Consider the following 20568-nt stretch of genomic DNA (forward strand, 5'->3'; position numbering starts at 1 on the left):
TCGTTCAGGTCAATTGACATTTAAGTGGGACAGTAGGAAAACATTTGTTGACATTTGGAGTCATCTTAGGATTTTTTTTTGGGAAGATGTGAATCGACAAGGTGGAACGCCGCCATCTTTGCAGGCTCTGCGGACAGGGAAATGGCGTTCGCGCAAAATGGCGGTATGTGAGGGCGGATTTTAGTATTTGAGGTTATGGAGGGATCGGGAGCGAACGATTCACTGATTAGGAAAATTGTTTATTCAAAATAGCTAATCAAAAGTGCATAATCAATTGTTACATTCAGCATTTCAGATTCTCTTTATTATGAACACCAAACTTTGATACAATCGAAAAACCCAAAATTGTTACATTAATGTCTACAGTAATTTTACCGTCTAATTACCAACATCACTAAATCATTCATCAAATACATGAATTCATTGCCCTCCCATTGTAGACAGATCACCATATGCTTTATTTTTTTTTCGAAAAACAGTAAAAAAATACTAGGTAATACTGGAGTTTGATATTGCGTGTAGAAGAATTGATCGAGAATACTTGGTCCTTCATTCATTTTTTATCACCACCTCCATCACTGCACGAAAATAGAATGCTCTATGTTGTATAAATATACTTTTATTACTGTTACTTCAATTATCAATCCATGGCAAATTCATCAAAATAACTAGAATGGAAATTTCTTCAACAGAATTCCAAACGACAAATCATCATCTACTGGTAATTAGTTAATTCATTAATTAGTCAATTCATAATCAATTCAAATTGTTTCAATTTTTAATTCTCTGATTAGTCTATCTAGGTATAGCTAAATAGAATGCACTACATTCATGTCATTGAGTGGAACAGATTTTTAAAACACTTCCAATAATTTTTTTTTTCATTAAAACATCAAACATTTTCACCCGTTTTTCAGAAGGATTAAAAACCAGAAGACCAATTGATTGTCATTTCTTAAGGCTTAAAAAATGAAAACAATCAAGATGGCATTTTCAAAAAATTCTTATAAAAAACTAGTGAACCCTGGAGCCCCTCCCGCCACTAAAGTCCCCAACCCCCATCCTGATTCCACTCAAAGACACCTCCCCTCCCTGAAATGCACAGCAGGTATCAAAAGTATCCTCACTACTTACAGTCTCCTCATTGCCTAATGCCCGAGCGCTATCCTGTGCTCCAGCAACATATGATTGACGGGTGGCAGGGCGAGGCAGGCTCTGAGGACATTTTCAATAGCTGCCCTCTGCTTGAAGAGTGCGTTGACGACTGGAGCACCCTTGGGCACAAGAGGAGCTTTGCAGAGGTAAGACAGCAACGATAGAACGCTGCTGAAGCTTTGGAAGTCCTCACCCTCGGCCTCCCTCCTTCTGACGGAGACCCTCGAGCAGAACTCCGCCAGGATCACCAAGTCCAGGATGATGGGGCTCGCCAACAGGGAGTCCTCACAGGTGTTGTGGACGATGATCGTGTTGTGGCCCCCCAGCATGATCTCCGACACGTACTCATCCATCGCTCGCTTGGAGTCCCCCACGTAGGGCAGGTACTTGATGACAATGCAATGGTCCGGCTTCTCCTCCTCCCCATAGAGGATTCGGTTGCTCTCGACAATGTCGTCGACAACGTTACTCTTGGAGATCTCCTTCGACCTGAACTGCTGTGGCGCTGATAAGTTGTAGCCGTCGTTGTTCCCCAGGTGATTGTAACTGGCAATGGAGACGGGCTTTATTCCCGCTGACACCAGGAACTCGACGAGAACTGACTTCAACTTGGTCTGGCCGGATTTGAAGTCATCGCCGGCGATGAAGGTGCCGGTTTTCTCGGCGAGTTCCACAGCCCCGGGGACGAAGGTGTTCTGGGGCGAGCCGTTTATGTAGGTGCAGTTCTCCAGAGCCGCTGCCACGGCAAACATTGTGCTGGGGCTTATCTCAGGGTGATTCGATGCGATCGAGGAGAGAAGGTTCTCCGCTGTGTCGTTTACACCGGGGAGGATTGAGGAGAAACGCTCAGTGTTCGCTGTCCAGAGGACTATTACCTTTGAGAGGTTCTTCGTGGATTTGAAGTCGGAGATGTCCTTGCGGATCCGGTCCAGCTGCTCTTGCTTCGTTCCGGGGATCAGGTTGTTTGCTCGAGACTCCTATGACGGTTTTCTTGTTTTTACTGAGTTTTTTAACTATTTGTTTCGAACATATGATTCTCATGGAAAATAATGGGATTCTCTGAAAAAATCGTTGTCTTACCTGGTTAGCAGCGATGAAATCGGGGTAATAAATACTCTTCCTGGGTTTCAACTGCTCCATGTGAGGCACTAGTTGCTTCTGAAGGTTGATATCCAGGACCTGGGCCCTACTCATGGCGTCGGCCATGTTGAAATCGGAAATATCCCAGCCATCGATTTCAATCGAGTCAGGATCCACCATTGGGAGGAGAGAATTCATGGGGGTGTAAATTTCTTTGTCACCGGAGGTTCCTAGCCAAACCGTTGATGCCTGGGTGAGGGATCCGTACCAGTTGGCTGTCTTCGGGCCCTCCTTTGTATCCCAGGACAGCTTCAATTTGTTAGCGAGGAGGGCTGCGGTTATTGTGGTACCATTGTTCCCTCCCCAGCCCACCAGCATCACTCCCAGTTTGGGGACCTTGGACTCGGTGCGGATTAGGAGCGATGTCGACTCTGGTGATACCTAGGATCGGGAAAAATTTAATGACTTGATTACAGGGAATGGCAGAGTCGAAAAAAAATGTTAAACATTTTCAAAAACAGTTTTCCTGTCATTTTTCGTATGTGATATTCGTGTAGAAAAATTATATCCTTAAAAAATAAAAAAATAGTCCTCTCACAGTTATTGTTTCTCCATCCCCCTGTGTGTCCACCCTCGTCGTCTGGTAGTCATATTCCGCCTCAATGAAGTCCTCAGTGTACTTCAATTTGGGGGATTTAACAACGACTTTCGGAGCCATCACCAGAATTTCCTCAATAATTCCAAAACAGACGAATCGAACTCTCGACTTATTGGACTCTCTCTCCCCGTTTTATAACTTTCCCTAATCTTTCACAAGTGCCCGGACACGTTAACACGTCACGACTTCCAAAACCGTTGATAAGACGTGCTGAGTCACTAAGAGAAGGAAAACAAAAGCCGAATGATTTTTTTCAACTTTTTTCTGACCTCCAGAAGGGCAGGGAAATCACTGGAAAAAATAAAACGCCGGTGTTACGATATTGTTGCGTCGTGAGAACGTGGACAATTGATGACGAAAGGATGGGGCATGCGCTTAAGAACCAACACTCCCACCCTACCGTCTGGAGATTAATTTGATTTCTCTGACCGATTGCCGAATTAATCAAATAATGAAAGTACTTAGTCTGCGGAATTTTGCGGATATTTTTTGAACTAGATTTTTCGGCTCGAAATTTGAAAGACAAAAATTTATTTTTTTCCTGAATAAAAAATTAATGAATTTGATCACCTGTGTTTATTATTTTTTAATTGCACACACGTTGAGAAATTATGTGTTGGTGAATTTCTATTAACAAAATCACGGCGCGCACGGTAAATATTAATACGGGTTTTTTCCCCTGAGAAATCACATTCAACTGTTCATTAATAATTGGTTGATAAGAAAAATTTTGTCGTTAAGTATATGCCCCCCGGCAGGTTTATCGCTGGACTATGCAAGCTCCAGGCGAAATTCTTGTATTGATGAGTGTAGATAAACACTTTTCAGATTACGAATTGTATCGGTGGGTGATAAGGAAAAGCGTTGAATTCGGCCGGAGTTTTTCTCGATATCTCCACGTCAATGAATTTTAGGAGGAAATGTAACGCGAGAAGATACTTGTCGAAGACCTTCCGGAACGTCAATTTGAACAGACGTGTGTCAACACTTCAATACGGAAAGACGGAATTTCGATTGAATGCAGGGAGAGTTTAATCAAATTTCATTTACGTGGACAATTTAATCGGAATTGTATTGCTCATTTATTTATTCAGGCACACGTATTTGTTCCCTTCCCTGGAATTAAAAACCTTGAGGATATAAAAAATTTAATTAAAGTATCATTAACTTATTTATTCAATTTAATTATCTCTTCAGTTTTGCTATTAATATATTCAGGGTAATGTATCATATAATATCATTGGGGAAAAATAAAATTTTTGTTTGAATTTCTCTCTTCTTAATGATGTGGTGACAAACATCAGATTGTAGAACAATTCTTAGATAAATTTAGGAGGAAAGGAATTTAAAGTGAAGAATTGATGGGTGTGACGTTATGTCAATTTATGTTAGATAAAAATCGGTGGTTTAACGAAGCGAAATTAACCGAAGAATCGAATGATTCAGGGCGACACGAGGCAACGAATAATTCAAGTACATTACATTCATATCGATTCATTGAATTGATGAAGGTCAGTTCGACATTGTCTGCAGACGATTCGGTGAACCAAAAAAATCATCTCGTGATTTTTTGGCAAATTAAGTATTTATGAATATTTGCAATTTAATTTGGACATACTTTTTTATACCCAGGATATTTTGGATAATTTATTCAAATCATCTTTGTTTCAAGTTCAACTGACTCATTAGCCGAATAATCTGGGGATTCTTTATATCGGAAGCAATGTCTCTGTTTATTTTGACACTTATTGACCCAGTTTTTTCAAATTCTCCCCCTGCCGACAGTCCCAGGAAGCCTTCAATTTTCCGCCGGACCGGTCAGAAAAAAAAAAACGATGGAAGATGCAGGAAAATCTCCCGGACGCCTGTCAAGTGATCTCAGTAATAATTACATAAATAAACCCACCTCAAGTATTTAAGATGTAACGAATTACGTAGAGAAAATTTCCGAAAATGTCAGATTTATTCTCAAACCTCGAGCACAACCTCAGACTAGTGGAGGGAACCGGGGTTAGAGAAGTGTCGGTGAGTTTATAACCTTAACAATTATCCTATCTCCAATAATTCCATTCCCACAATTATCCTGGAAAAATTCGCAATCAAACCTGGAAACGTTGATTCCTCAGTATTCGGTGAAAGATCAATTTGTCATCGTGTTGAGAGTGAAATTATCTCAGTAAAAGGTCATCTATTTTTTTGCCATTCAATTGCGAAATTGTTAACAAAAATGTCCTGACATGATTATTCCACTCACTCACTCATTGGCGAGACGGATTGACAATTAGAAAAAAAAATCGGCTGTAGAATCGCCAATTCGAAATAACAGACTTTGTTTTGACATTTTGCTGACGTTGACTTATCTCGATAATGAGGGACTCCAAAACACGCCATGTAGCGTATGCCGTCCTCTGGGACATTTTCTTCGCTATATACAAAAAATATTTGTTCACATTTCGCCTGAAACAACTTGCTTATGAAATAAATTCTCAGTTAAAAAAAATCAGTCATCATTTTCAAATAACCGATTTTATTTGAAGATTTGCTGATTATTTTTTTGGGACTTCTGGAAGTCCCAAAAAAAGGATGGACGTTCCAACAAATGAATGGACCCTCTTTTAACTAGACTCCCTTTTCAGAAAGGTTTGAGTGAGCTCCTGGAGACGCTCTCGAGTACATCCGTCCGCGCCAGCATATCCACGAACTCGCTGACCTCGCAGCATCCTCTGACATGGAACACCCTCCTCCTGCGTTGCCACCAGTGCCTGGTGAACCTCTCCAAAGGGACAAGAGACCTTAAAAAACCGGCTGTACAACGTCAAAGTAGCTGTTGCTACTTATTAGCCCTGATAATGCGTTACGCAAGCACCCCCACGAGGGTCTACCTAGACCTCACGAACCTGATGCAGCTCATAACCGAAATTGTAACCGATCCAATATATATTCAGTGCCACAACGAGTACATGGTGATTCTCCACGATTGCATCCTCCCGAATACTTTGTACCGAGCTCAGATGACCCTAGACGACTGGCGAAACGTCCTGACCATTTCCACGACACTCTACAAGTCCCAATACTCTAACAAAGTCATTCTGATCGGGATTGTATGGAAAACCATCCTGTACGGTTGCCAACGGGGGGATTTTCACCGGGAAATCCTGTCTCTCCTCCCCTTTCTCTCAAGGCTCTTCAAGGACGTCGTGATCGATCCCTCGACAATGCTCAACCCAGCCTCTAAGCTCCTCAAGATGATAATCCAACAGATTGGTACGGAGAACCGGCGGACGTTGTGCGAATTCACAGAGGAACTTCTCCCCTCAATCCTGAGCATCCTGATGACAGGCGGAAGCGAGCAGGACGAGCTACTGTACCACATCGTCCTTCTGCACCACCCGAGAGGTGCCACAAGGGCGGAAAGCACGTCCTATGCGAACAACTGGTCGACCTGGAGGAAAATCATGCAGACAATACAGAACTCGATTTTTAGAACGCTGGAGCCTGTCCTCCTGGGGAGAGCATTCCTGGCCCTAGGGGCTGAGGTGCTGCACCAGGTTGTGATGGACGAAGCTTATAGAAACGAGGATGACAGTGGAATGGACGAGGATGACGAGGCGCTGGGCCCTCAGACCAAACGTCGCAAGCTCTCCCACAGCATTGAGACCCCCCTGGACCTCCTCGGTAAGGAATTTAGCAGAAAGACGTTGGAGAATCGTTGGCCAGTGGTGCAATTGCTTACAGCGCTCCTCACGAAGTATCCGAGGACTCTTAAGCCTCGCCATTTTCAACCGATTCTCAAAGTCACCAGCGAACTGTTCACCGGTGCCACTAAGCATGCCAAGGTCATGGATACCCTCTGTCGTCTGGGGAGAACGTTGATCAGAATTGAGAGGACGAGCGTTGAGAATGTTGAGAAAGAAAACTGCAAGCATTGGGATAAGATTTTTGATAACGTTCTTATCGCTTTGGGGAAGGGCCTCAATGAAGTGGAGGGCCACAAGTTGCTGCAGATGCTGATAGAGTATCGAGGAGTACACAATGTCAATGCTTTCGTTAATCTCTACTTCACGAATGCCATCAAGTGGTCCACTTCAAGCGTTGAGACACTTCTGGTTCTCTGCGATCATGTTGTTATTCTGGAGGACCTCAGACCCAATTCTGGGAGGTGGGAGGGTGAGTCTGACAGGCAGAGGCTGATTAGATGGGGCCTGGAGGTACCAGGATACAGGGTTCTCTCATCAGATGCTCTTGAAAAGATGTCTAGACTCGTCGTCGGGCTGGTTTTGAAGACATGGGACAGACGGTTCACGAAGTTCCAAATTCCAGAGGAAGTTGATCTGCTGGAGTTCAGCGAGGAGGACCTGAGGGCCATCGAGTCTGTCCAGAAGTGTTATCTGTCTTTGGACTTTGAGACGGATTTGTTTGATGAGGAAGTTACCAAGTGCCCGGAGAAATCGGAGCCCCTGAAGCTTTCGATTGCAGAGAAAAACTTCAATTTTTGTCTTGAAATGATCTCCGATCTTCTGGACTTTCCTGCTGAACTGCCAGAAGACGTCAGCCCTATCATCTCCAGGTTGACCATTGTCGCGATATGTCTGTCCAATCTTCTAGAACTGGAGGTTGAGTCAGGGGAGCTAGAGTCATTGATCTCTGAGTTTGTTATTCAATTTGGTGACGTGCTAGAAACGATGAGCAGGAGTCAAAAATTGGAGCGAGAGGACGCTCATATAGCCGGGATCCTGCGAGCTTTGGTGACGCTATTCTCGTCCAGATATCACAAGAGAATAGCCACGATTATCCTGGAAGGTACACCCGGGGAAATGCTCAAGTGTCTCTTTGTCATTCTGAATTTTGAGGAAATTAGTGAACCGAGTGACGTGCGACAACTGGGGATTAAGTATTATGAAACGATTTTTGAGATGAAGAGTTCGTCCGAGGAGAAGGAATCACAGATCACTATTGGCACTCATCAGGTTCTCACGGCGTTCTCCCTCCTCCAGTCTGGCGTGAAAATCTCCGACCGCCAGTTTAAAGTCCTGAAGAATCTCTTGAAAGCTGAAATTTACGAAGCGAAATTTCTCGCAAATCTGTGGAAGGCCCTTACTCTTCTCCAATTAATCCTCAGAACTCCACCTGAATTTTTCCTCAACGATCTCCTTGTCCACATTGGGAACTTCATACTGGATCTGTTCCAGCTGTGGAACAAGGACTTTGACGGGTTAAAGGGCATCCTCGAGCTTCTCCCAGGGTTCGTTGAGCTTTTTTCAAGGGCTGAGATCGAGTATGAGGGGCTCCTAGAAGTTCTCAGGACTTCGATAGCCACTCGGGATAAGGGGTATTCAGGACCTTTGATCCAGACAACTCTTCTGAATGCCATGTACAAAGTAATGAAGTTCAAACCTTCGTCGAGTTATCACCTGATGACCCCTGGCGATCTCTTCAAGTATGTTAGCTCTGATCTGTACGTTGTGCGTTTTGAATCTCTGAAGATACTTCACCTGCTCTTCTCAAACGCGATTCCCATTCTCCATAAGAAGCACCTGTTCGAGAAGATCGAGGAGATTGAGATGAGCGAGACCAATAGCATTTTTGTACTCGACCAGGGTCTATCCCCGAAAGCTCTGGAAGATGAGGAAGTGAATCGAACAGTCACTGCCCTCTACGTCTTGGGGACTGTCATTCACGCCAGTGGAGTCTTCCACCCTCAAGCCCTCAACATAATGTTCAGACTTCACACGAAGCGAAATCAAGACATAAATCTCATGAAGAAGATCCTGTCAGTTGTCATCCCGAGGGAGAACCAACGACTGACTCTGATCAATAACAATCTCTACGACTTGATGAAGACTGGAATGCAGGAAGGGGCGTCCATGGGGAGCTTCTGGAAAATGACGAAGTGTCCATCGGAGGTAGATTTCTACGAGACATATATCGGGATATTCATCCTGATTAAATTAGAGGTCCACGAGTTCCATAAGATCGAGATGTTGTGTCAGAGCTTGGGTGTTCCCTTTGCCAAAGCTATCGAGGATAATTTCCCAGTTATTCTGTCTTGGATGCTGGCTGCCATGGTCACAGTACCCGATCGAGCGGCCCGTCACTATTTGGAAGACGTTTACACCAAGTTGAAGGCGAATTTAGGACCCTTTACTCACGTGAGGAAATTCCCAGAACTCCTGGAGGAGAAGTTATCACATGTTCTCCTGGAATTTATTCAGAGACTCCACGACAGGGATCACTTTATAGAGAACTTTCAGGTGCCCATTTACTTTCCCAAGATGACAGTCCCCAATTTCAAGTACGAAGTCATCGTGAAGGCTTTAGAAGAGTTGAAGAGATGTGTCATGGGGGAGTCGAGAGGTTCTCTCGTTCAGTATCTGATTGTCAAGCATCCTGATATGGTGCAGAAGATCCTCTCGACCCTCGTGAGGAACATCTACGATCAAACAATGATCGAGTACAAACTAAAAGTCTTTCACCACTACTCCTTTTTCTGCCAACTGTTGATATCCGAAATATGCGAGGAATACTTCAACGAAATGTCGACATTTGTCGTTCGCGATATCTCCTACACGCTCGTTCACTTCTTCAAGGACAGTAACACCCTCTTCCTCCAAATAGTCTTGGATTTCATGCACCAGTTCCTGAAGAAGCTCCTCCCTTCGCGTTTCAGAGAGGTCTCTGGAATCCTCAACTACTTGACCACGAATTTGATCTCCATCATTCAGTCTTCCAAAGACAAACAAGCCATTAAAATTTTGAAGCTGTTGATCACTGATAGCACAAAGGATCTCCAGGATTCGATAAAGACCTTGGGGGCATTCCCGAACACCGAAGAGTTTGATGGAATTCGGGCCATCTACAACTCTCTGAAGGAGACGAGGAAGGAGGCTTGGTCATTGGCTGGTGAGATGGAGCACTTTCTCAACGCAGGACAAGAGAAGACTCTGAGCTGCAGCATCGAGGGATTGATACACTTGAGGAGGCAGTTGTCCGAACATCGAGATGAGCTCCAGAGGATGTATAAGGACCTGGAGAAACTCAGGGGCTTCGCCGAGGACTGCGCCGCCAGTGTCTTACACAGGTTGACGTACAGATTGATCAAGTTGACAGAGTCTTCAAACGTGAGCATCGCTCTGGAGGCGGCCAAGTGTCTAGGGGAGCTGGGGCCTACAGATTTGACGACAATGATCCTTCATCCTGAGGAGGGCCACTTGCGGGAGAGTGCGGAGGCCATCGACATGCTGACGGAGACCATAATCTCAAAGCTGTCGGATTATCTGATAGAAGACAGCCTGGAGCTACGAGAGGCATCTTCAGCGGCTCTTTACAAGGTTTATTCATCTCACTGGGGGCAGTTGATCATCAAGAAATACAGGAAGGGCCTTGGGAAGGGCGACACAGGGGATGCGATGTTAAGAATCCTCCAGAACACTCGTCCGTTCCTGATAAAGTCGCCTGCAAGGACCAGAGATGTTCATGTCGATGATGAAAAGTGCGCGATGTACTTCATCGAGAGAACTGACATGTGGAAGGGCGAGGACGGGAGTTCGTACACTTCCTGGATCAAAAAAATTACCTGCACAGTTCTTGGGTGCTTTAAGGAGTTGTATACCTCTTCCCTGATTCCTGTGTGCAAATTGAATGTGGAATTCTGTGAAAGCATTCTTCCCAGGCTGATCTTCCTGCTGGTTAACACTGTTGAGGAGTTATTGGATCATGTCTGTTGGTGCATCAACTTATTTTTCGAGGGGTACTGTCAGGCTGCTAATTTGGTTGAGCAGACACTGTCGCCGACCGGGCCCAGGGTGGAGACCTTCAGCCATCAGTCGGTTAGGTGCATGTTGAACATTGTCAACTTCCTCCGCATCCAATCTTCGAACAATTTCGAGTCGAAGTTGAATTATCTCCCGATTGCGAAGGCCGCCCAGTACTGCTCAGCGTACTTCACCTCCCTCCTATACGCAGAGCTGTCGTCTGAGGCTCTCAAGATGTCCCTCCGGCCCCGTAACAACATATCGGTGATTGATCACCTCCGCGAGACGTGTCCGGACGAGGGCAAGGCCCTCCAGGAGATCCTCCGGGAAGCATTTATCAAGATCGGAGATCCGGATTCGATTCACGGCTGTGGGCTTTCTCATCTGAAGGACCAGTCCTCCCGTGTTCAACACTACATTCAATTTAAAAAATGGGACATAGCCATGACCGCCCAGGACGTGGAGCTCAGCTCTGGATTCTCGTGTTCGAGAGGCATGATCACTGTTCTGCAGCACACGGGCCTAGACCACCTTCTGAGTAAATATCTCAGCACGATTAAGAACGATGAGAACGTGGAGGAGTACGCTTACGAGACGGCTTGGCGTCTCGCCGACTGGAACATGATCTGCAAGCCAACCTCCGACTGCAAGACAACGATAAGCAGTAATGATTACGAGTACCATCACTACCACTCCCTCAAATGCCTCCACGAGACCGATTCCTCGGGTGTGAAGAATTCCATCGAGAACGCCAGATTAAGCATTATCAATTCCTTCAGAAATATCAGTCTCGAGTGTAGCCAGACGATATATTCCAAGCTCTTGAAACTCCAAATGCTGCGGGAGGTTGAAGAACTTGATCAGAAGAGAGTCGAGCACTGGCCGGAGGTCATTGCCGACTGGAGACAACAGGACATCTCGAATCTAAATGACTTTCCGTACATCGAGCCTCTCCTTTCTCAGAGGATAGCCATGTTCAAGATTGGTCATAACTCCGGCGATGATTTGTTACTGAAGAATTCCATAGTCGATACCTACCTCGAACTCTCTCGAGTTGCGCAAGCCCAAGGGCACTTGCACATAGCGGGGCGAGCACTGGAGTCCTTAGGAAGGACTTCTTACCTCTCAGAAGAGATGAAAGATCGTCTGAACTATCAAGAAGCCGTTCTTGCTTGGACGAGGGGCGATCAAACGATAGCTAGGTTCTTACTTCGGAATATCATCACGAAGCCAGAGAAGAAGATAAACCCCAGGCTGTTGGCTCAGAGTCTCAAACTCTGGGGCAACTGGATGGCAGAGACCAAGTCAGAGACGCCTCAAGTTATTGAGGAGCATTACCGAAGATCGATCGAGATCATCAAGTCTGTCTCATCGCTAACACCTGAAGACTTGAAGAATCTGAATGATACGAGAGCTGCCTTTGCACAGTTTGTAGATGCTCAATATGAATACACAACGGAATTTATGAAGACACCGTTGTTTGAGAGTCTGAAGCAGACAGCAAAGTTCGTGAGAGAAGGAGATCTCAGGGCGAAACCGCAGGGCGACAAGAATGTTCTCTCCGCGATGCACAAGAACGAGAGAACCGACAAGAACGACTCGGCTGAGTACGAGAAAATTCAAAAGGAACAGAGTATGTATTTGACTCTGGCTGTTGAGAACTACTGCAAGATCCTGATCGACGATAACTACAACGACTTCTTGGTCTTTCGTCTGGTCTCTCTCTGGTTTAAAAACATGGAGCATCACCAGCTGAATAACATCCTCGAGGACTACCTCCACTTAATACCTAGCCACAAGTTCATCGCATTGATCCCTCAACTAGCTCCTCACATTAGTACGGAAAGAAATCTCTTCTCGAGCAAGATAAACTCTCTCGTCCGGAGATGTGCTAAAGACCATCCGCACCACGTACTCCCGGGCTTGTTGTCCCTCCATAATACCAATAAAGATACCGAGTTTCAGAAGACGAAGACTTCGTCGGAACCCGTTAGAGTAGTGGCAGCTAAGAGGATTCTCGCCGAACTCATGAGGACTGACCTCAAGAGAATAATTGAAGAGATGACGAGGATGGCAGAAGCTTTAATGATGTTGGCTTACTACAAATTTGATAGGAAGCGCACTGGAATGGAAATGAAGATACCTACTAACCAGCAGATCTACAGGATCAAGAACTTCCAGAACTGCATGGTACCGACTATAAACCTACAAGTGCGACCGGACGGTAACTACGATGATGTTGTTGGCATTCTGGAGTTCAAGAGCAACTTCGAAACTCTCGGAGGGATCAACGCCCCCAAGAAGATCTACTGCGTCGGAATGGACGGTATTACTTATAACCAAGTGATTAAAGTCGACGCTGACATAAAAAACGACAGTATCATGCAGCAAGTATTCACCGTCATGAACTCGATGTTTCGAAGTTCCAAGGAGACGAAGCGGAGAAAGTTGAACATCAGAACGTACAAGGTTGTCTCCTTGTCTCAGCAGTCGGGAGTTCTCCAATGGTGTGACAACACGATCCCCATGAGCTCAGTGCTGATGGGACCGGATGGCTTGCATGAGAAGTATCATAACAACGACTGGAAGCCCGAAAAATGCCGGGGGATGATTGATGCAGTACGGAATGCCTCCAACGACGAGCGACTCAAGGTCTACCTCAAGATCTGCGAGCACTTACATCCGGCATTTCAATACTTCTTCCTGGAGAAGTTTCCATCACCCGAGACGTGGTTCGAGAGGAGGATGGCTTATATAAGGAGTGTCGCGACGACGTCCATGGTGGGATACATCCTGGGACTTGGGGACAGGCACTTCAGTAATGTTTTAATCGACCAGACGACTGCTGAGGTTGTGCATATTGATTTTGGAATTGCTTTTGAACAAGGCAAGGTCCTGCCCATTCCTGAGACCATTCCGTTCAGGTTGACGAGGGATATGGAGGCTGCGATGGGGGTAGCTGGGGTGGAGGGGGTCATGAGGAGGTGCTGCGAGGAGACCATGGGGGTATTGAGGGACAGAAGGGAGATGATTATCACTCTTCTCCAGGTTCTCATTTACGATCCATTATTCACGTGGAGCATATCACCGTATAAAGCCTACAAGATGCAGAGCGAAGACTCCAACAGATTCAGCGACTCTGGAGAACAAGATGCTAAACCGACAAATATGGCGGAAAGAGCCCTATTAAGGATCGATCAGAAGCTCCATGGTACCGAGGAGGGAATAGCCACGAGCATCGGTGGACAGGTCGAGAGGCTCATTCAACAGGCGAGAGATCCTGCCAATCTTTCGCGAATTTATTGCGGCTGGCAGGCCTATCTTTAAATTTTATTGTGATATAAATATTTAATGACATGTTTACTACCCAGTGCTGGCTCTCATTATTTTTACGCTGTTTGGTTATAATGAAGTTGGAATTTTATTCTGATGATTAACAATAAAACCGTTTTATACTTTTTTATATATTTTGTACTCTACTCCCCCATTGATAACAGTCGGTAATTACTTCAGGGGTTATCAGCCAGGAAATAGAAACACCTCGCGTGCGACAACAATAAACAATGATGATATTAATAATAAATGAATTGACCAGACACTTGAGTCGCGTTCATCGCGATCAATGCCGACAGTTAGGGTCTAGTTCAGTTTTGCTGAAACATCCGGGAAAGCACAATTGAATTTGTGTTCTAAGAATTCATAAACTAAATACTGTGAGAAAATTAATTCTCGAATTAACGTAGAAGTGAATTTTTTAATAACTTTTCAAAATGATTGGGAAATCGAGTGATCAAAAAATTTCTCCTGAACATTCGTTGAAATTACGTTCGAGTCAGTTGGGGCGAGCCCTGAAGAAACAAGCGATTGAATTTTGCATGGAAACTGGGCTCCATGGGTACAAGTACATGGTTGAGGAGAAGCGATCGAAGACCGAACGGTAATTGCCGATCAATTAATTTAATAGTTTGATTAAGGCCCAGTTTTTTATCGCCATAATCTGAAAGGATGTCCAACTACTCGTCAGTTTTATTTAGTTCTCTGGTCTCCGACACTTATTATTATAGAATTGAATAGTAATGGAAAGTAAATTCCAGAAGGGAAAAATGACAGGAATTCAAGTAATAATTAACCGAAACAAGGCGAAGGGTAGAATTTTCGCAATTGAACTCAATGAAACATGTTCAATTGGCAGAATTATCTGGGGCATAACAGTATTCAGTGCGTTGTCCTGCGCTGCTTTCCTGATGCACACCGCCTGGGTCTACAACTCATCCCGAGCGACGTTGACGGTCATCGAGTCGACGCATAGAGGAATCTGGAATTACCCGTTTCCAGCTATAACTATTTGCAATCTTAATCGAATGTCCCTTGCTAAGACTACAGAATTCGTGAGAGGCTTGTAAATAACCACATTTATCATTTTTAATTAATATTCCGTCATCGGTTGACATTTCAATCAAAATCTTGCAAATTACTTCGTCGTTAAGTGAGTGGAAAAATTTTGCAAATGAAAAATTCGATATTTCTTGATTATTTATTGTTTAATTCGAGACTGACATGGATTTTTAGGGCATTACCGGGGACCCTGAGTCCAGAATACATCATAAAAGAGATGCAACTGCTGCTAGAACTTCTAGATCCCGGAGTTTTCGGGGGAAATTTAAGAAAAAATTTCACAATTTTGCAGGAAATTTTCGATGATAATAATTATTCGATTCCCTCTGTAGTCAAAGCGGTAAGTAGAACCTCCACCCGGGGAGAGCTGTCAAGAGAAAATAATGGGGCCCAAAAAAATTCCCCCTCGTAATTTTTATTGAATATGTCTCTCCCTGGCATTCCCGAATATTTATAAGGTTTCCTGCCGCCTGTATCCTCAAAAAATCCAAAAATTCTGTATGAAATCCTTACCAGGTTTCGCAAAACTGCTCGGAGTTGATTCTCCAATGCAAGTGGAAGGGGATTCCCACCGCTTGCTGGAAATTATTCCGGGAGACGTTGTCCCGAGACGGTATCTGTTGCAGTTTCAATTATATTGCAACGAGACCGCAGAAGAAAAAGTAAATCTTTGATTTTTCAAAACATCAAATTGTGCGTCAGGAACTCATTAATTTTTTAATAATTTTTTAGGAAATTTCCGAAGAGAATTACTGCCTGTGGGTATCAGACAGGATTGACTCTTCTCCTCAATCCCGAGCCGGCGGATTATTTCGCGACGATATTGGGCGCTTATGGTTCAAAAGTGGGGATATATTCTTTGGAAAAAATTCACTGAAAAAATTTGTTCAGGTGCCAGAAACTGGCGAAAATTTTTTTAAAATTAATTAAACGAATATAATTAATTGTATGGAAGGTTCAAAAATGCGAGGTGGGTAATAGACTGAAAGCGATAATTTTTTCAATTCCCTGGCAGATTATCATGCACTATCCCTACGACTATCCGGACTGGAACGCAGAGAGTAAGATAATAGCCTCCGGGTACCAAGTGTTCCTGAGCATTTCCCCGGAGGAGACGCACACGACTCCCGACGTGAGGAAGCTGGCGCTCAAGACTAGGAACTGTATGTTCAGCGACGAAGGGGATGCGAAATATAGAACTATAGAAAATACAAGCAATCTAACTTATTCCTCGTATACGTACACAAATTGTGTTGGCGAGTGTCGAGCTACGATAATCAAAGCGTTGTGCAACTGTATTCCGTATTATTACCCCCAAAATGGTAAATCACCCCAACAAAAAAAATGACTATTCAAACACTCAAATATTTCTCCCCTTAAAATTGCTCGACATGACAATTGTTTCCCAAAAAAATACCCTCCCCCTTTGATTTTAAATAAGTTGAATTGCTTTCATTAATTTTAATTTATAATAATTATTTTATTGATTTGCGGGAGGTAAATTCCATTTAGTGGAGTCTAAAGTTCAATTTTTTCTTTTAGAAACTCGAGTTTGTAATTTGAGGGATGTGCAATGTCTCAATTATAATAAACGTGAGTGTCGATTAATTTCATTGTATGTTAATCTATTTATTATAATTCAACAATATTAATGATAGTAAACGTCTTGAAGATAAATAATTTATCCTATGGATTCGATTAATGTTGGCTCCTGGTGATTCAGGTCGCTTCGAGTCATCATTTCCGGGTACTCGTCTGTCCAGTAGCCTCGTAACAAAGTTCGCGTCCTTTGACGATTCTGACCTGCCATGTGGCTGTCAACCTGACTGCCTGTTGTATCGGTATCCCGTGGAGGAATCTTCCGGGGCACTTAACATATCAAAGTCCTACAACCAGAGGGACCTTTTGTAAGAATCATCCCCAAGGCACTGACCCTCAATCCACGATTTTTCAGTATTTCACCGACAATTTTGATGTTTCAGTCGGGGCCTGGATGTCAACAATCAGAGCCTTGTCCACATATTCTTCAGCGATCTGGTATCGATTCAATATCGAAGGAACGTCGCGTACGATTGGCGGAATTTATTCGGTATGACCCAGGATGGGAAACATTCCCTAAAAATTACCTCTCCCAAATTTGTTAATCCAGCACTCGTTCATTCTTATTTTATATTAAAATGTGTTCTGCAATTGGATTTCAGCCTCGTTCGGAGGACTTCTAGGACTATTCGCAGGCTTCAGTCTCATGTCGGGATTTGAAATAATATATTTTTTCATAGTTCGGCTCATCACAGACACTTACGTGCGGAAGAAACGGAAATTCTCTCGTTAAATTTCCGCTGTCATTAGCGTTGTACCCTCATCTTGTATTATTGTTATGTAACATCGACCTCAAGATGACACCATTCATTATCACACTAATGTAAATGTAGTTCCAATTATGAGTTTACGCCACCGCAAATTATCCCAGGATTTATATTTAAAAGCTGTGAATATGTTCAGATGATTATTATGAATAAATAAATAGTGATGATCGTGCAGAGATATTTCAGTGTTTTTCTTTGTGGTTCGTATCTTAACTGCATCTTTGCAGCTACAGCTGACGAAGTTATGCATACTGATGTTCATAGTATGAATATTTATATAAGTCTTGATAGGGAATTACGCGAAATATCCTGTAGGAAACAAATCAATCTTTTCTTTGATTTTTTTCATCGGAAAAAAAGGAAAATGTTCAGCCGAAACAATTCACCAGGAATTTTCTGAGAATCAGTCATATAGAAAAACCAAATTCTATTGGTTTTCCTTATTGAATGTTTCTATTAAAAAAAAGTCAAAGTTCCGTGAAAATGCGGTTGACTGGATGCAGTAGAACGAACTATTTATTGAATAGATTTCGTGGTGAATGAATGACGTGTGTTAAAACGACTTCGTTAAATAGTGCGACGTTGGTAAATAAATAATGACGCATGAAAGAAAAATCATAGCGAAACCGAGGGCATAGACTTGACAATTCTATTGAATTTTTATTTAAAAAATCGACAGTTTATTTATGCATTTTCCTGCAACGGAAATATTTACTTTCATAAATATTCAACACAAAGCAATTCACCAATGAATTCATAAGATTAATAATTAATGAATAATTCCGCCGCAGTTTTTTCTAAAATAAAAAATAGTTCAACATTACTTTGAGGAAATATTAGTTCATAAATATTATCCCCAGATTCAGGCTAAGCCTCTAGAGCAAGAGTTTTGCATTGAAATTCTTCAATAATAAATTATCCAAACATATAAACACGCGTTAAAATGATAGTTCACGGCATTGGCTGAGATAACAGTCATTCCACTCTGGTACCCGACGATATTTACCTCGAACCCTCCCCACTGCCCTTCCACAATCACCGCACTTATATAAAACATGTTAACCAGACTTGTCCGCCGATTGTTTGCCAGTTACTGACCATGAACACTCGAGTTAATTTTCTCATTTGCGGTCTGTGCTTCGGAGCTGTGCTTGCAGCCCCTCCGGAACAACGTAAATACATTTTCCGCGTGGAAAAATTTTCTACTGACGTCTGAACGTCGATAGGACTTACTGTAAATTTTGCAAAACCGGTTTCGACAATTTTAGAATTAATAATAATGAGTATATTCAAGTCGATTCAAGGTTTTGCTGAATTATCGGGGAATATCTCGGAATGTAAGGGCTGTAGCGACATTTTTATAATGACCTTTTTCATAGAGCGAAGGGAGAGTCACAAAAAAGGTCTTATCAAAAATTTCACTATCTCTCTTAGAATTCGAGATATTGACTGATAACTGGGAAGTAGTCTGAATTGGTGCTTGAACTGTTTTACCGCTTCGATAATGATATGATAATCCTTTGCGTTGATAGCCTGTGATAAGAGTAAATGCAAGGGACCTTTGAAATACTACGAGGAGCTGTCCTGCACGCCGGTGGTCAAGGAGGGCGACTGCTGTCCCTATAAATACAACTGTGAGAATATTGAGAAGAGGACTCCCAATAAATGTCTGGTGAACGGACACGAGTACGACATCGGGGACTCTTTGAGGCCCGAGGACGGACAGCCCTGTGACATTGGATGTGTCTGTCAGGATAATGACGGTGTGTCAGTGTCCGAAATTGGCAAAAATACTGCAATTCATGGGGAGTAATTTTTTCGGTCAATTAAATCTCATCCCTTGACATTTCAGAATTGGATTCGAGTGCGCGATCGTTGACTGCCCCTTCGACGAGTACAAGGAGGGCTGTTATCAACCGAGAAATGCGACTGAGTGTTGCGAGGGCGAGCCCATCTGTCGTATGTTTTTTTGATGCCTAAATTCCAAAATTCTGGGACTCTCGATTTTTTTAGTGTCTTCGTTTTGATGCTGGAGATTAATTTTGCTTTTAGCGGAGCGACCGGAAGACTGGCCGACGTGTGTCGTCGACGGGAAGACCTACAAGGCTGGGGAGTATTTCTCACCCTCCGAGGAACCGAAGAAAGATTGCTATTGTGGCGCTGGATACACAGGTTTCAGTATCGATAATCGATATTACATTTTAAAAAATCTAAATGAAAGAATTGCCAATAAAGAAGAAATATTTTCTAGGGGAAAATGTCGCGCCCTTCTGCACCCCCGCCCCAGTCTCCGAATGCAGCATTGAACTTCGTCACGCGTATGATCTTCATCACAAGTGTGCACCGGTGTATTTCTCCACGCAGTCCCCATCGACGGATTGCCCCCTGGAATCTAGATGTCGTAAGTCCATGATCGCCCTTATCACTTGAAAATTACAGTTCACTGATGACTAATTAATTGCGACAGCAAACGCGAGGGACGAGGTCATCAAAGTAAACAGCAAGTCTTCTTCCTCATCGGAGGGCAACTCTTCGGAGAGCAGCGAGGAAAAATCGACCTCTGAGGATACTATTTGTAAATTTGGAAATCTCAAGATGAGGATTGGGGATGAACTCAATCAGAAGACGGATTATGATTCGGTCTGCGTGAAGTGCGTCTGCGAGGTTCCACCGGTTCCCACCTGCATTCGTCTGCCCGAAGATGTCTGTGATGTCACCGATCATCCTCCTTTTAATTCAACTGCTCCAGTTAATTGACGCGCACCCAACTTGATTAATTAAAATTGATAATTATTTTAATCAATGACAATGGTACTGATTATTTAATTAATTGATTATTATTGATTGTTTTTTAATATATTTGAAAATGTTTTTGTTGATGTCGTACGGTAATAAAAGCAGTGATGATGATGTCGATTATAATTATGGAATTTTAATGATTTTTCATGAGTTTTTATTCATAAAAAACAAATGAAAGTGAAAAAATGATTAAAAAAATATTAGATATGTATTTTTGTATTAGAAAAAACACAAAGTCAAGATGTTTACGATTGAATTACGTCAGACGTTCTCTATCGTCTATAATTCATTTATTTTTCATTTTTTTAACTAAAAAAAATTCTTATCGAGTATTTTTTCTTCAACTTCTTCAAACGTCAACTGA

General features: G+C 43.1%; 4 protein-coding genes across 4 annotated transcripts; 3 read left to right on the forward strand and 1 right to left on the reverse strand.

Moving 5' to 3' along the window:
- Positions 1-274: 274 nt before the first annotated feature.
- Positions 275-3635, reverse strand: LOC135165070 (inositol-3-phosphate synthase 1-A). Its single transcript, XM_064126003.1, has 4 exons — positions 3464-3635; positions 2834-3184; positions 2236-2676; positions 275-2132 (listed from the first exon to the last, which is right to left on the reverse strand). Exons 2-4 carry the CDS (start codon positions 2951-2953, stop codon positions 1149-1151), a joined length of 1545 nt encoding a protein of 514 aa, XP_063982073.1. The 5' UTR covers positions 2954-3184; positions 3464-3635; the 3' UTR covers positions 275-1148.
- Positions 3636-4667: 1032 nt separating this feature from the next.
- Positions 4668-14107, forward strand: LOC135165059 (serine-protein kinase ATM). The gene is made up of 2 exons (XM_064125987.1): positions 4668-4918; positions 5530-14107. Exons 1-2 carry the CDS (start codon positions 4847-4849, stop codon positions 13969-13971), a joined length of 8514 nt encoding a protein of 2837 aa, XP_063982057.1. The 5' UTR covers positions 4668-4846; the 3' UTR covers positions 13972-14107.
- A 72-nt stretch (positions 14108-14179) lies between these two features.
- Positions 14180-17632, forward strand: LOC135165069 (sodium channel protein Nach-like). Its single transcript, XM_064126002.1, has 10 exons — positions 14180-14581; positions 14837-15043; positions 15214-15379; positions 15556-15701; positions 15772-15883; positions 16055-16361; positions 16582-16632; positions 16763-16946; positions 17022-17128; positions 17241-17632. Exons 1-10 carry the CDS (start codon positions 14415-14417, stop codon positions 17369-17371), a joined length of 1578 nt encoding a protein of 525 aa, XP_063982072.1. The 5' UTR covers positions 14180-14414; the 3' UTR covers positions 17372-17632.
- A 784-nt stretch (positions 17633-18416) lies between these two features.
- LOC135165074 (uncharacterized) lies at positions 18417-20327 on the forward strand. Its single transcript, XM_064126013.1, has 6 exons — positions 18417-18577; positions 18938-19172; positions 19258-19364; positions 19458-19577; positions 19657-19806; positions 19873-20327. Exons 1-6 carry the CDS (start codon positions 18505-18507, stop codon positions 20160-20162), a joined length of 975 nt encoding a protein of 324 aa, XP_063982083.1. The 5' UTR covers positions 18417-18504; the 3' UTR covers positions 20163-20327.
- Positions 20328-20568: the final 241 nt, after the last annotated feature.

Source organism: Diachasmimorpha longicaudata, chromosome 8, assembly GCF_034640455.1.
Source record: "Diachasmimorpha longicaudata isolate KC_UGA_2023 chromosome 8, iyDiaLong2, whole genome shotgun sequence".
Taxonomy (NCBI): Eukaryota; Metazoa; Arthropoda; class Insecta; order Hymenoptera; family Braconidae; genus Diachasmimorpha; species Diachasmimorpha longicaudata.

Excerpts from the sequence above, each read along its gene's own strand:
- LOC135165070 (XM_064126003.1), bottom strand. The coding sequence starts at position 2,953 with ATGGCTCCGAAAGTCGTTGTTAAATCCCCCAAATTGAAGTACACTGAG. Across the intron at positions 2,677-2,833 it reads GGGATGGAGAAACAATAACT|GTATCACCAGAGTCGACATC; the intron begins GTGAGAGGACTA and ends TCCCGATCCTAG. Across the intron at positions 2,133-2,235 it reads ATTTCATCGCTGCTAACCAG|GAGTCTCGAGCAAACAACCT; the intron begins GTAAGACAACGA and ends AAACCGTCATAG.
- LOC135165059 (XM_064125987.1), top strand. The coding sequence starts at position 4,847 with ATGTCAGATTTATTCTCAAACCTCGAGCACAACCTCAGACTAGTGGAG. Across the intron at positions 4,919-5,529 it reads CCGGGGTTAGAGAAGTGTCG|AAAGGTTTGAGTGAGCTCCT; the intron begins GTGAGTTTATAA and ends CTCCCTTTTCAG.
- LOC135165069 (XM_064126002.1), top strand. The coding sequence starts at position 14,415 with ATGATTGGGAAATCGAGTGATCAAAAAATTTCTCCTGAACATTCGTTG. Across the intron at positions 14,582-14,836 it reads AAGCGATCGAAGACCGAACG|AATTATCTGGGGCATAACAG; the intron begins GTAATTGCCGAT and ends TTCAATTGGCAG. Across the intron at positions 15,702-15,771 it reads ACGAGACCGCAGAAGAAAAA|GAAATTTCCGAAGAGAATTA; the intron begins GTAAATCTTTGA and ends ATAATTTTTTAG.
- LOC135165074 (XM_064126013.1), top strand. The coding sequence starts at position 18,505 with ATGAACACTCGAGTTAATTTTCTCATTTGCGGTCTGTGCTTCGGAGCT. Across the intron at positions 19,365-19,457 it reads CGAGGGCGAGCCCATCTGTC|CGGAGCGACCGGAAGACTGG; the intron begins GTATGTTTTTTT and ends TTTTGCTTTTAG. Across the intron at positions 19,807-19,872 it reads CCCCCTGGAATCTAGATGTC|CAAACGCGAGGGACGAGGTC; the intron begins GTAAGTCCATGA and ends TAATTGCGACAG.